We start from the raw sequence: 16,007 nt of genomic DNA on the forward strand, positions 1-16,007 counted from the left end.
GTATATACAATATAATATAAAATATTCTATATTCTATTTAAAGTTCAATGCAAATATTATGAAATATCAACTTTAAGAAGAATTGATACAAAGTATATAAGATATAAAATTCATCATGGGAAAAATATAGTCTCATTCTTGATTTTAAAATCTTGTTCGACTTTATAATTGAAAAAATACAATAATATATAGCTTGGTATATGAGATTGAGATGAGATTATTATTGCATAATTGAGTTGAAGTCGATAAGCAGGTGCAAACCTTGATAATATTCGATTAATACCCAATTGTTGCTATGGAATAAACAACTATCAATATTGCTGCTGCTATGTGTATTCAAAGAATATGAAAGAAAAACCAATTTAACCTAATTCAACTGCAAAATATGCTTAAGCTTTTATATGAATTCATCGTAATAATCTACAAAATGTTTAAAGGATTAATATGTATATATTTACTGATATTTATCGGCATCGGTTTATCGATTTCGATTTCTATACTGCCACCCGGTAGAGTGTCTATACTTAAGAACGTATATACTTTCAGTTATCGATAAATAGTTATCAATATAAAAAATTTTATCTGCTCATCGTTTATTTTGACTATACTCTATAGTTCGTTTTCTCTATAGCTGGCACACGCTTATTAATTATTTTCCTATATTCTATATTTCGATATCGATTATCAGGCAGTTTACAGCTAAGTTCTTCGAACTATTAAAGGACAAACTTTTCGCCTTCAGTCTGATGACATACATACGTAAATAGTTTTATTAATTGATACAGGGTATGGTAAGGAAAGAAAACGTTGTCGAGGTGTTTACGCTTGCAAAGCTTATCAAATATGTAGTGCACTACTCTTGGCACCCTTTCGACCAGCCATTCGCTACCCCATTTAATGCCATTTAGCAGCATATTAAGCTTTGTGCTAGAAATGAGCAGTTGCTGCCACAGCAGGCAGCGAGAAGGAGAGAATGAGAGCAGGGGAGAGCAGGAGTGAGAGAGAAGGGAAGTAGAACGTTCAGAATGTGGCGTAGGGCTTATGGCGCCACTTGCGCCCCTACTTTGATTACATTGTTGGGCTATGTGAATGGGTCTCAGAGTGTGCGTGTGCGTGTGCGTATGTGTGCGTGTGTTAAAATCAACCAAGCGAAGACACGCATGTTGCAGGACTCTTGGGCTTGACACACTGCCAGTCAGTTGGCAAGTAGCGAAGCGTACACAAGACGTTCCCACCACACAGCAGGGGTTAATACACACAGACGAGCACACACAAATACACGCTCACTTCACACACTGACTCCATGAAGCGACTGCAGCAGCAGTCTCTGTTTTTGCCACTTGAATGCTGCATGGAAATCACAATTTATACACATTGTTGTAATATAATTTTTGCACAGCCAAACAGAATGCAACTCAAGTGGCAGGCAATTCCATTCGTCCCTCTCTCTCTCTCTCTCTCTCTCTCACTCTCTGTTTCTCCCTATCGCACTTTTTCATTGTGCGGCGCCTGCAGTGGCCCTAGTTTTACGACTCGAAGTGCATTGGCCGTGGCAGCTTTATGCAGTTGCCTGCAACTGCCATTAATGCAATGCGGCTCATTTTATTTATGACACTTTGTTTTATTGCACTTCTTTGGAGCGTTATGCATTTATGTATACACACATATATACAGTATTTATATATATAGTATGTATATATATCCGCATCGAGTGAGGCGCAGTCCACTTGTTGTGGAACGATTGTCGTATAAATGTCAACAACCGCTTAGCTATGCGACATTTGCTATTCCCGTTGCGTTAGTTAAAGAAAATTAAAATTTAATTCGTTTTTTCGCTGCGATCAATATTTTGTAATAAACTTCAATATTTCATACAATATATACTGAGCAAAATTAAATATGACTAAATGTAAAGTTTTTGAGCACGCATAAATACTTTTTTATGAGTATTTACGTACAGGTTTTTGTTTTTATTTTTTAGCAAAAAAAATATGTGAATAGTTTAAACATATCTTGCAAAAAAATATATTAATGAAAAAATTGAGAATATAAAATTAATTTGTAATATATTATATACATTATGAGATCAATTTGTTATTTGAACAACTATCAAATAATAATCAATATAAATAAATATATAAATTGTATATATTTTGTATATGCAATATATTCTATTTTATATATTTTTCGCACACAGTAAAACTAGCAAAGAAATAAAAATTAAATAGAAAGCATATGAACATAATATAGAAAAGAAGAAACAGCATATATATACAGCATATTCATTTTTTTTTGTGATTTAAAAAAATTTTTCAACGGAAATTTCTAAAATTTTGTACTAAATAATAATATTTATAATAATAATATTTATTAATTTCCTCATATAATAATAATCTGACTGGTTCGTCATGTTTTCTTTTCTCAGCCGAGTTTTGCCGTCTCTCTAAATTTCAACATGCTAAAAACGTTAATTAAATTCTGTAAAATACTTGACGCGTAAATTTGATTTGTGGAGCCATTGTAAAGTAAATGCGGCTAACAGAATTTCCGCTGGCTGCCATTTGCAAGCATGTTGTTAATCTAAAAGTGTTTTCATTTTTTCTTCTTCTTTATTTGTCGCTATATCGCCTGACAAGCTGCACCCGCCAAGCTGTATTCAACTTTTACTCCACATTGTGGCCGTCTGCCGCTTGCTGCCCTTGCTCCTCTACTAGAGTAGAACTGCCAACTGTTTCTCTCTCTGTCGCTTTCCTCCTCTCGCTCTCTGCTGTAAATGCCTTGTGGCCAAGTCTCACTTTTAATTCTACTGCAAAAATGCTGACCACCACATGCCCGCTGGCAGCATGTGCTGGAAGTGTGGGCGAAGCAGAGCGAGTGAGAGGAACTGTGAGTGTGAAAGAGAGAGAGAGAGAGAGAGAGAATAGGAGAGTGGACGTTGTGTGTAAGAGAGGAGTGAGTTTGCTACTGGTGCGAGTTGAATGACCAGCGTTAACTTAATAGAAGTTGACACATGTCGCCACGCATGCAAAATGTATTCATCCAACCGCAGAGCAGAGCGCGACGTTGACCGCTGCAAACACACAGACACACCCACACACCAATACACGCATACTCACTTGCTATATATAGAGAGAGTGTTCTCTTGTAGAGGGTTATTATTGCTGTTCAACGCACTTGATTTCAATTATGTGCGTGCTTCATGTCTGCCAATTAACGTGGCCATTGGCAGCAAGCCAGCCTGATTTCAATTCATATTAATAACACACACACACACACACATAAAAAAGTAGACACTGTATTTCCGGCTGTTGCTTGTCAATTTGGAGTTTTATATATTTATTTTAATTTTTTTATTTTTTATATTTGTATTTTTGCTCTCATTTCACTGTTCCAACCCTCAACTCGGCTTTGAACTTTCCGGTGAAACGTAGCATGAAATTTGTTTGTTTACAAACTGTTTGTATTGCATTTCTTGCTGCTGTTGCTCTCGTTATTGTTATTGTTATTGCTCTTGCTGCTCTCGTTCTTGTTGTTGTTGTTATTATCAAATGCCGGAAATTATTGTACGCTATGGCATCAGCATCGTTGTCCTCTCATCGAAAAACAACATCGCGTCAACTTGTGTGTAAATCCTGTTTATATACATATACATATATATATTTATATGTAAGCGCTGCCCTGACTTTTTGCTGAACGCTGATTTCATGCATCGTTGACTAATATCGAAAGCACTGTGCAGCAGCAGCAGCAAACGGCAAATATGCTGATTGCCAAACAACATGGCCAACAAACAGGAAAAACAATAACAGTAAAACCGACGTTAACAGCAAGCAGGATCTCCCTGTCTGCCAAATGGCGTAGGGCTTAGCTTCATCTTGTTTTTTATTTTTCGTTCTTTTATTTATTTATTTTCATTGTGCTCGCCTCGCTTATGGATAATGATAATTATAGCAGGTTGAGCTTAAAAATAGCATGTGTAGAGATAATAGTCTCTAAAAGTAAGAAGAACGCTATGATGTGTCATTCCAAGCTGGTTTACAAAAGTTTTGAAAGAGAGCGGAATGCTGGAAGTGGAATAGCAGAAAAATTACATACGGGTTTTAATCAATATTTTTGACATATATATTCTGATATTGATGATGTTTGTATTGATGAGGTTTAAAAAAAAAAAAAAAAAAAATTATATAAATATTTATATTTTTTACTATATTAAAATTATAAAATAAAACTCGAATAATATATATAATAACCCATTTAATCTTTTTTATTAGCAATATCTGAAAATTGTCTGTTGAAATGAATTCATAAAATATGGAATTTTCAGATTATAGAAACTTAACTTTCGACTAAATTACAATGAAACCAGGGCAGACAGACGATATGCGAAGAAAGAAAATGGACAGACAGACAGATGATAATCTAGTCGCGAAATAGTCAAAGCCAAACCAAACAGAACATAATCAAATCGAGACGAGTGTTGAATCCGATCAGGAATTTATATATGTACCATATACGCATATACTGTGACACGCGTTCTTCTGCCTATCAACGAACCCAAATGCCAAATTTCATTCAATATAAAAAGATAACAACTTTATGCAAAAACTCATTTGCCATATTATGAATGTGTTTGGCAAAAACAAAAAGTATAATTTATTAAATGGGCCATCAACTGAAATTTGAAATGCAGTTTTCATAATTACACTGCAACGGTCAACAAAATCAAAGGGCGCAATTACAACTGACAAATTGCAGAGAAATACACACAAAAAAGTAGATAAATATAATAAAACAACAATTATAAATTATTATCTGGATAGAGTTGTGTATTTATCCATCATTTTTTCTTTTGCAAAAACTCTGTTGAATGAGTGCATTTATTGTCCAAACTGTGATAAACTTTAAAGCATTTGGCCCGAGTTGCCAACACGATGCAAAATTGCGGTTAATTGAATTCAGTGAACAGCATTTGTAGCTCGTGTTGTTCTCGTTGTCGGTGTTGTCATTGTTGGGGTTGTTGTTATTGTTGCTGCTTGTCCAGCGGCTACATGGTTGGGCATTAATTGAAGTTTTGCCCCCTCTAATAGGGTTGACCGAACCGAACCGAACCGAACAAAATCGCGCATGACTAATTTTTCATGTTGCTTTTCAAAGCGGTTGAAACTAAAAAAAAAAAAATCCGAAAAAGTGTTAATACCCTAACTGTGGATATATATATATATATATATTTTTGTTTTTTGTTTTCATAAATTGTGTGGCAGGTGTAAAATACAGATACAGGGATACAGTTATCAATTAATTGTTATATATATATATATGTATTTTTGATTACATTAAAACAGCGATTGTCTTCTGAATTTCTTCCAATAGGTGAAATCAACCGTAAATAGTTAAAAATTTATTTGATTTATTAGAGATCCCAATTCACATACTTTTTTTTGGCTTGACTTATTAAATATAGCAAAATAACTAAATAAATGTTCTATGGCTTTTCTGAGTTCAAATTTAATTTATTTATTAATTAATTTATTTTTATTTAGTTTACATCGACTGAATCCTGAATTAACATAATTTATTTTATTAATTTTAATTTATAAATAAATAAATAATTTTGTTTTAATGTTTTATGTGTTTGTTTTATGTTTTAATTTATTATTTATTACAGATAATATATATTTTATTTAAAATTTTGTAGTACACAAAATATTTTTAGTTTCATTTCTCTTATATTATTTAAATATTTATACATATGTAACTAGATATTCATATGTATAGCTAGTGTCATAATTTTCGTATTCTCAACGCAGTTCTAATTAGTTGCAAGGGTATCCCAGGTTGAGATCGCTAACGAGCAACATTGTTGGTCTGGTCTTTACACTATTTGCCGTTACACATGCTGTATTCGTCTGTATTTTGTTCTATACTTCAGTTTTAATTGACAGCTATACAGCTGATAATAAAATGCTGATATGAGTGTGTGTCAGATGCCAAATTGACAATTCCTTTCGTCATGCCCGCACGGTTTTCATGTTCATTGTCAGCTGCAAAACTTTTATAGCTACTGTTGTATGTGCATGTGTCGCATGTTGCATGACGTATGGCAGCAACAGCAGCTGCTCTCTCAGCCCTCTATGCCGCTCTGTCAAACAGACAACATCAATAAAAGTCCGTAATGGAGAACTGCATCAAATGACATTTCTCTATCTTCATTGGCATTCAAATGCTGTGCGAAGTGCGAAATGGCTAGAATGATAATAAACAGATACAATGTTCCGTTAAAGGTTTTGTCTGCTCATATTTGTAAATGCAAATAAGAATATTCTACTGAAAAAATAATAATTTAAATAAATAGAAAATTTACAAGAAAATTTGAAGCATTACTTACAGACTAGTAAAATTAAAAAAAAAAAAAAATTGAAATAATAATTTGTATTATTTTTATACATTAAATGCAAGGAGTACCCCTCTGGAATATACTTATTACATGAATGATACTTTGGAGCATACCTATTGAAAATATAGTAAATATGTAAATTTGTATGCAATTTTTGTTTCCCATTCTTGGTGCTCTAGATTTCGCAGACTACCCTTACTGGCGTAACAATTTGGATACATAACCTCAACTTGTGTAATCCCCACACAACAATTTTGTGCATAGCTGCACATTTATTTTCTGATACACAGGCACAGACACTGACGATGGCAAATAGTTGTTGTGCTGTTGATTTTTGTATGCCAATTGCCTCTGCTGCTAATCCCCATTGAATGCCCGTGACGCCCCAAAAAACTATGCAACAGAATGGAAAGAAAAGCCGAGCCGAAAAGAAATATTCGCTCAGAGCTCGATTTTGGGCCAAAAACTGCATTTAAAATGTATATTCGGATCGGTGCCTGGGCCTGAAATCCATTTGGCCAAACGTTGCCTGTTTATGCATGCGACTTGCAGTTGCAATTTTGCACTGGGCCGCTGTCAACGGCAATGCAAAATTGCGAAATGCATTGCAGCTGCAACAAGGCGGCAAAGGCAAAGGCCTTGAATATAAGCTGCATACCAATGGGTCATAACTTTTGCGCCAGGCCGGCCTCGAAAAAAAAAAAAAAAGAAAACTTTCGCCAACATGCAGAGGCATATGTACAGGACCCAAGTCCCGTGTGGAGTGTTCCATTTAACCCACAATCCACATGCTAAAGTGAGTGAGACACACCGAAAGAGAGATACAGAGACAGAGATAGCGAGAGAGATGGAGATAGCTGTGCGGCAGCATCAACTCCCGACACTCGCTCAATAATCAATTCCATGCTGTTGCTTTTCGTTTCCATCCTGTTGCCGTTGACTCCTTCGCATCGACAATGCTGTCGTTGTTCGTTGTGTGTTCTGGCTATGCTTCGTTGTCGTCTCTTGATACCCTGCATCAATTGGCTCAAGTGGAAAAATTGATGACTTACGTTCTGTATAAGTAAATGTAGCTAGGGAATTCTGTAGTACAATAAAATACTTATATTATATACGGATCTGCGAACTCTGTTGACACATTTAAAATTGTTTTTAGGTTTTGATTTGATAATATACATAGTCGGTAATAGTCTTTTTAAATTTTATACTATGGTGAAATAAAGAAACAACATTTAAACACAATATTCTGGCTATTCATATTGTTGTTTGTGTTCAGTAGGATATAAATATTTTTCTCAAAAAGGAATATTTATTTTTATTTACATTTTTTCTTCTTTTTTTTCAAATATCTGAATTGTGTTTTTTATATAAATTTATTTTATATTTATTTAAATTCATATCACAATTTTATTTGTATTTATTTTTTGTATAGTTTAATATTTTTAATTTTTTAAATTTATTTGTGTCCCCTTCTTGTTTACAACTGTAAATATCCATAATCTTTATTTATATATATATTAATAAATTAATTTTATTTGTATTTTCATATAACATTCATTTACAGCATATCTTTTAGTCGAGCACTTGTACTTTTTACATATTCCCACTTGTTTTGTGTTACACTTGGCTTAGTTTTATACCCCTTTGTTGTCATCGTTGTCGGCGTCGCCACCGTCGACATTGGCCGCCTCTGTCGCCGTGTGGCGTGAAAATTCAAATTAGATTTTAAAATTTAATAAATGTTTGTGCAAATTAAAAAGTGCCCCAACGCCTCAGCTGAGTTCAACTCAATTGTACTGTGCTCTAGACAGCGTGAAAAAATACACACATACACATACACACACACACACAACAATAATCCGAGTCACTTTTAATGATTTTTTCTGTCTAGTCCCACACACACAGTCACACACAGACACACACTTGAAATTGGCTTTGTCCTCTTTACTTCCATTTGCTCCTAACTTGTTGGCCTGTAAATTATATTTCTATGCATTTGATATGACTACAAAAGTCAATTTTATAACTTTAAGAGACAAGCTACAATTACAAATTAAAAAAAAAAAAAAAAAAATGAAAATGAAAATAAAGTTTTTTAAATTTGTTTTTATGTTTAAGCTGTGTATATTTTTTCAAAGCTGAATATTTTATATATTTCGGATTAAAGTATGAACTTGTAAAATTGAATATATTCAATTATAATGCAATTTACTAAAAAGAAGTGGCTTACAATTTTTTTTGTTTTGGTATTTTAGTATGACGAAGCGAACTGTAAAGCACGGATTCTAACTTAATTAAACACGAAAAAATTAGTTTTTATTATTTAAAAACATTTTTTAATGAATGAATACAAGAAGACATCTATGCATCAACAAAAAAAATCGCTGCCATATATATATATTTTAGTCTATAATAACCATTTTAAAATTTAATCAACCAGCATTTATAACATATAAATTAAACTAAAAAATAATCGATATAATATAACATTGATATAAACGAATAAAAATATAAATTTTTTACATATACATGTTAACGCCGTTTGGGTCTTATCATCATCTGAACGAATCGCAATGAATTTTTGTGCCAAGCAAACCAATTAATGCCATATTGATTTGTTCTTTTGGAACTAAAATATACTCCATTTAAATTACTGTAAACAAGAACCAAAAAATAAATTGAAAATAAATATATTATTTGGATATTCAAATATTACTCACCAATAATAACATTTGCGAAACCACCAGCCGGATCCGAAATCCTGTGCACAATTATTTTCCGCTTGGTCATTGTCGCGATCAGGTGTGGAGAATTTCATATATTTTTGCGCTGAGAGCGCATCACCTGCCGTCCCATTGTATTGACCCAGAACATGCAATCCAAAATCTTCGGATTCGTTGCCTATTTTGAAATTATCGTAGTAGGCATAACGAATTTGATTATCAAAGTCTTGAAGATATATCAAGAGTTCATGGCGTCGTGACGAGGTTATCAAATTTATCTTCTGCAAGCCCATGAAAAATTCACCTCTTAAATCACCAAAACCAATCCTATAATCATTCCAATTGCGAAAAAAGCTGACCGAACCATCGCGACGACGTAATAGGACAGTCCAGCCGGAGCCGACCAGGTGCGAGTCACAGAACACAGGGAAAGGCTCGGCTCCGGGCACTATAATCACATGTATATCTGTAGATTTGCCCAGACAGCTGGTCGCATGACAAGTCTTGACTTGTTTATCGTATATAAATAGCTTGTGAATCAATTGTTTTATCTTTAAATCGTCTTTGGTAATTTTGTTTCCCTGTTCGGCAATAATTTTTTCGTTAACTTTCACATTGGCCTCCAGTTCAGCTATGCGACGATCCTTTAATTCCAGTTTAATCAATTCACCCTCTGAGGCGGCATTATGTCGATTGATCAAGGCCTTGTTCGTCTCAATTAGATCATCCTTAATCCGGCTGCTGTTATTACAGGACACGTTCAATTCCCTAAGTTGCGTGAATTGTACTTCTTTATTCCGAACTGTTTCCTCACAGATGCCAATACGGTTCTGGAGACTGGTCAATTGTGTCTCCGAATTCTTAAGACTCTCCTGATACGCTTCGGATTTCTTTTGCAGTTCATTTAGTTGTGAGGTCTTTCGGTTCAATTGATCTCGCCATAGATGCTCTTTGATGACCGTAGCATTCTCACAAACTCCCAGTTTTATTTTGACCGTATTTACCTGTTGATCTGTCATCTTGACCAGCCTATCTAGCTCCTTGATTTTGTCCTGTAATTCCGTGAAGTGATGTTGCTTTGTTTGCTGCAATATGGGCTTTACGATATTCAAGCAATATGTATTGCATTCTCCTTCCAAATCCTTGAACAAGGTCAGAGACTGAAACGAATGGGAAAATGTATTTCTTTGTTCAGGTATATGAAAAAAATATGTTACTCACCGGCTGTGATTTGCCATTCGTTTCGAGTGTTCCAAAGCGTTGAATATAAAAGGTGAATAACAATAAAATTGTCCATAGATTTGCATAGTTCTGCATTATCTTTAGAAGGAATTCTCTTTATATAAATAATTAATTTTTCTTTTTTATATTGAGTAAATTCCTTGTACAGCTCTTTAAGCTCTGGCGATCACAGTTAAACTAATGCATTAGCTAAGTGAAGAAATTCCAATAGCTTTTGCATTGATTTATTGGAAGCCAACGCCATATTGTGTACGATACACAAATAACTGTAGCAACAGCTGTCTAATGCAGCCTATCGACAATAACTTCCAGTTTATTGACAATATCTGTGCCATTGTTAATGTCTGGAAATTGAGCAAGTACACGCAGAGAGACAGCTGTGGCTTTCATACGATAAGAGTGCATATAAGAATGTTATATATAGAGAAGCTGCTGCGATAATAAAAATATTACTTACAACATTGAATGTATATATAAGAAAAGTTATTATAAAAATGGCAATATGATTGTAATGATTTATTGTGTAAAAATCGTAATATTGATTGATGATGATAATGTGAATGTGGATGGGAATGAAATGAAGAATGGGAATGAAAATGGCAATGTCAATGTTAACACTAGTGAAAATGACAACGGACAATGAAAATGAAAATGGAAATGAATAAGTGACAATGACAATGAAAATGACAATGACAGTGACAATGACAATGACAATGACAATGACAATGAAAATAAAAATGACAATGATAATGCTAATAGTAATAGATAAATATATACTAATAATAAAATAAGAATTAAACATATTAACTAAAAAGAGGATAATATATTAAAAAGTAAAGTTAAAATTAACAATAACTGGAATTATAATAGAAACAATTTAATATATATCACTTAAACTATATATGTATACGTTCAATAGTATGTATCGTATATAGAAAGCCTTTATTTTTCTCTAATTTTCAGAAAATTTGCGATAAGCAGCAAATGTTTTGCATTTCGAAAACTAAAACAAAACCAAAAAAAAAAAAAAACTAAATAATAAAATCGCACTCATTTTGTTAGCCATTTGAATAATTTATATAGCCATTTAATTGCTAAACCATGCTCGAAAAATGCGTTGACATGTTAAAGGATGCACAACCACAGTCTGTCATTCGAAATATTTTAATATTTTGTGCCTGAGAACCACGCAGCAGTGGCAGCGGCAACGGCAGCCGCACCACCCAAACCCACTTCTAAGCCCAACAGTTTCCACCAATTTGCATTGTTGGCGAGCAGACAAAGGCGAGCTGAGGCCATTTCACACACACTTTAACATTTGCATAAATTTTAATGTACACACACATAGGCATACACACGCACACCCACATGCATACGCAGGCAGACACGTGAGAGCCACAACAAATGCTTGTCGGGTGCATGCACTTGGTGTGTGGGCTGTGGGCGTGTGTAGCTGTGTGTGTGGGTGTGGTAGACGACAGGTTTAAATACATTTTGCACTTGGCAATGGGGGAAAACAGCAACAGCTTCCACACCAACTGGCAACAATTTTTGCCCAAATATGCATATGTATATGTGCATGTATATATACACATACAATATATATATATATATATATGTGTATGTAGCTGTGCACAGGTATGCTGGTGGGCTGGTGTTCTGCAGCAGCTAGGCACCCGTAATAACGAGTTTTGCGGTAAATTGAATTGTTGGACATTCCGCACACACTAAAATCGTTTTCGTTCGCTGCTCGCTGCGGTTGAGGTTTTTGGCGTTGGGTCACACGAACCAAAGCCGGAGCCGGAGCCGGAGCGTTGATCCTTAACCGGTTGAGCTGGCCATATGCCCGTCTCGTCTTCCAACTCATTTTTGACGAGCCTGTACGCAAACTTTTATTGATATACCTGCATATATGGTGGGGGGTGAAGGGATTGTGTTGACTGACCGTTAACAACAGGACATACCCCTTGGCATATGCGTGGACAGGAAAATGCATACGGCAAGAAATTATGATGGTCATCAATTTCATTTCCGTTAGCTCACGTTATGTGTGCAACAAATTTTTAGCATACTTTTAAGTGCAGACTGTACTGGAAAAGAAACAATTTTGGATATAGCTAGATGAAGAGGAAAACTTTTTGAGCTTGCTGAGGACATAATTCGATTAACTTCATATTTTCGTAATTATAATAATCGCTTTAAAGTACAGCCAGTGTTGGTAAACCAACTATTTTCATATAAACTTTTTTTTATTTCAGTAAATACGGTATATTTATTAAGCACATTTTAAAATACTTTTAGAGGAAACTAACTAATTTTACAGTTAAGGGGAAGATCAATATATTATTTTATAAAGAGAACAAAATTTTGAGATTGTGGAAGAAAAATAGATATCTAAATATAAATAAATGAATGACATTTCTTATTATTACTTTTTTAATTAAAATTAAAATTAAAATTAATTTTTTTTTATCATTTTATAAGTATTAAATATATTTATTTTAGAATACCCTGTATTTATATATATTTTTTTAAATTAAATTTTTTTATAATTTTATTAATTAATGTTTATTTATATAATTATATTTTATTTTTAAAACTCAAATTAAAATCAAATTTGTTTTATATTATTAGTATTAATACTTATTTATTTATTTTAGAATACCCTGTAATTATATATACAGCTATGCATGCCTCTTGAACAACATTTAAATATGGAATAGCATTTGTTAAGCAATTTTTCCAATTAGAAACATACACATATGCAAATGTGCATAAACAAGAAGCCAGTTAGATATGACAATAGTCAAATCACATGGTCATGTGGTACATGGCGTATGCTTAATGTGGCCAATTGGATTTACACACTCACATGAGCCAGTTCAGAAAGAGAGATAGATATATATATATATATAGAGAGAGAGAGAGATAGAGCAAGTGAGTGAGCTGAGGCAAAGATTTTAGCCAATGCCTTGCACCATAATTCAAACGGTTGCAGTTCATGTCCTTGTGACAGCTGCAGCAGCAGCAGCAACAGCAGCAACAGCAGCCGCATCCAGCCAAGGACAATTTCCAACTAAATTTTAAAATTTAGAGCACACATGCCACACACGAGGGGGCGGGGTGGAGGCGTTCGTATGGCTGTGTTGCCATGCAACAGCAAGACTCGAACTCGAAGTCAGAAATTTGCTTGTCTTGCCTCAAAATATGCATAAATCTTGAGCTGGAAATTTATATTTACATTTTGCTCGTGCTATTTAACAACAGTTGATCAGCCAAGGCAACTGCTGCCAGACGAGCAGAGGGGAGCCTTGCTTTTGCTGTTGAATATTTTGAGGTTTTGCTAGCAACTCAGGCCAGGACAGAGTAGCGGAGCCATGACCATGCCCACATAGCGGGCCGAAAAACTCATACGCCGTTATGCGGTTTTATGCAGCGGCTTCAGAAAAGTTTTGCATTTTACCACACTGCACTTGTTCGATGCAGTGAATGGGCGAGAGAGGGCGGGAGTGAGGCAGGCGTGGCTGGAAGTTGTTTGTTTTATTACAAGTGCCAAATAATTTAACTACTAAAATATTAAATTTCTGTTTGAATAGTTGTCAGAGAGAGTGTCCTTGTGGATGCCGCTCTATACACATACATATATATGTATGTATATAGATAGAGCCCCTGGCAATGGCTATAAATTGTTGGCTACCTAACATGCTCTCCCTCAACATGCTGTGTGTGTGTGTGTGTGTGTGTGTGTGTGCACATATGTGAGCTGTGGCAACTCAATGTGTGCTTAGGGAATCAACGGGTCATGTGTTTGAGTTTAATTAAAAAGGGGCATTAGGATAAAAACTTTTATAAACGTGCCCATATTCACTCGTATTCCTAAATGATGTATATGCCAAGTTTGTGCTGAAACAATAGCAAGTGGCAGAGTGAGACAGACAGAGGGAGTGAGACAGAGAAAGAGAAATAGAGTGTATGGTTGTGTGTGTGTGGGTGGGTGTGTGCAGTTTATACAGGTGTATTAGTTGCCCATGTTGGAAGAGTTGAATGTCGGAGCAAAGCTGCTTTTTAACTACCCTCTTTTATGTTTTAATGGCCAACTAAAGTTGCGAACATATTTTCAGTTACCAAAATGAAAGTTAATGAAACCAGAAATTAGAATTGCGCATTGAAATTAACATAAATAAGAGCAATGCAAATGAGTTGAAATAAAATGAATAATAAAATGCAGAAATGTTGAAATAAATAAAAATATAAATGAAGGAAAATTGAAATTGATGTTAAATCTCTATATTCATATACGAAATTAATAATTTTGCGAATCATTTTATAAATGAATAATATTCATTTATTATTATTATTTTTTTTTGTAATACTAATTTATTTTTCTAAAAAGAATTCCTTTAAAATTATGGTTTCTATGTCATTTTATTTCCAGTTCTAAATTTCGATTTACATAAACTCAAATTCAATTTATGCTCTTAGCTCTTTTAGAAACTATCGAATGCAATGCATATTTAGTTTTTTCAATGCAGTTAAGCAAACTGGCAAATGGATTGTTAAAGTATTTATCGAGCTACAGAATATTTTTTAATAGAAATGCCGTCAATAACTGAGATAAAAACTGTTGTGGACAACAACTCGAGCAGCAACAGCTGTCAAAAAGAATATCAAGATAAAGAAGAAGAACACGTAACAAGAGGAAACAAACAACAACAATAGCAAGTGCAATGAACACTTCATTTAGCAAGTTTAAATTGAACTGAAAATTGAGGTTTAGCTGGCACTTCAAATCCAAAAATGAAAAACACACACACAGAGACACACTAACACACTCACACACTACACTAGTTTAGACAGCCATCGATTATGGCAGGCGGCTTACGAGCGAGTGGGCGGTGGGCGGTGGGCGGTGGGGCAGGGTTGCTGCGTGGGCGTTTGGCGTGCTAGAGACCCGCTGGCAGCTGTCATGTGGTCGATTTTAAGTGCTTCACTGGTTTGTTATTTTCTGGGCATCGTTGGCATCGTTGGTGGGCGTGCCCAGTGTGTCGGCCACTTGATAATGACTGCGATGACAACAGCATCGAGGCGAGCATTGGCGACGTTGTCTTCAAAACAGAACTCGATGCTCGCATCGACTGGCAAGTGCAATTTGCTGTGGCTAAAGCGGCAGCAACCACTAAAACAACAATAACAATAACAGCAACATCCACTACAACAACAACAACAACTACTACGATATCTACTACTGCAAGCACTTGACTATTTACGAATTGCATTGGCAAACATTTCGATTTTTATTTCATTTGCAATGATTTTTCAATGAGCATTATGAATTTAATGTGTGTGTTTGTGTTTTGTTTAACAGAAGAAAATTGGAGAAAAATTATAAATTTAAGAAGATTCTAAATTAGTATTTTATATTTTAGTAATAATAACAATAATACACAGAAGATAATAAATAAATATAATTATAATATAATATAAAAAATACATATATACAAAATAAATAAATATATAATATATATTCGAAGATAAATATAATTATACTTTATTGTATATAAGAAGAAGGAAATAATATTATAGTATACAAAATAACATAATTGATACTGCTTAAAATTAAATCATGCGAAAAATATATTTAAAAAATA

The 16,007-nt window shown here is 34.2% G+C and overlaps 2 protein-coding genes across 5 annotated transcripts in view; one reads left to right on the forward strand and one right to left on the reverse strand.

Annotated features, from left to right (window-relative positions):
- The window catches only part of LOC6576994 (disintegrin and metalloproteinase domain-containing protein 10), a 148,985-nt gene that overhangs the window by 109,319 nt on the left and 23,659 nt on the right, over positions 1-16,007 (forward strand). The window lies entirely within an intron of this gene.
- On the reverse strand, positions 8,860-11,050 carry LOC116803912 (fibrinogen-like protein 1). The gene is made up of 3 exons (XM_032729094.2): positions 10,339-11,050; positions 9,115-10,277; positions 8,860-9,047 (listed from the first exon to the last, which is right to left on the reverse strand). Exons 1-3 carry the CDS (start codon positions 10,432-10,434, stop codon positions 8,927-8,929), a joined length of 1,380 nt encoding a protein of 459 aa, XP_032584985.1. The 5' UTR covers positions 10,435-11,050; the 3' UTR covers positions 8,860-8,926.

This window comes from Drosophila mojavensis, unplaced genomic scaffold (genome assembly GCF_018153725.1).
Source record: "Drosophila mojavensis isolate 15081-1352.22 unplaced genomic scaffold, ASM1815372v1 contig_36, whole genome shotgun sequence".
NCBI classification, from domain to species: Eukaryota; Metazoa; Arthropoda; class Insecta; order Diptera; family Drosophilidae; genus Drosophila; species Drosophila mojavensis.

What these genes read in the sequence shown, in the direction of transcription:
- LOC116803912 (XM_032729094.2), bottom strand. Translation starts at nt 10,434, where the DNA reads ATGCAGAACTATGCAAATCTATGGACAATTTTATTGTTATTCACCTTT. An exon ending in CGAATGGCAAATCACAGCCG is followed by an intron (nt 10,278 to 10,338) that starts GTGAGTAACATA and finishes CATTCGTTTCAG; the next exon opens with TCTCTGACCTTGTTCAAGGA. An exon ending in TTTCGCAAATGTTATTATTG is followed by an intron (nt 9,048 to 9,114) that starts GTGAGTAATATT and finishes TCTTGTTTACAG; the next exon opens with TAATTTAAATGGAGTATATT.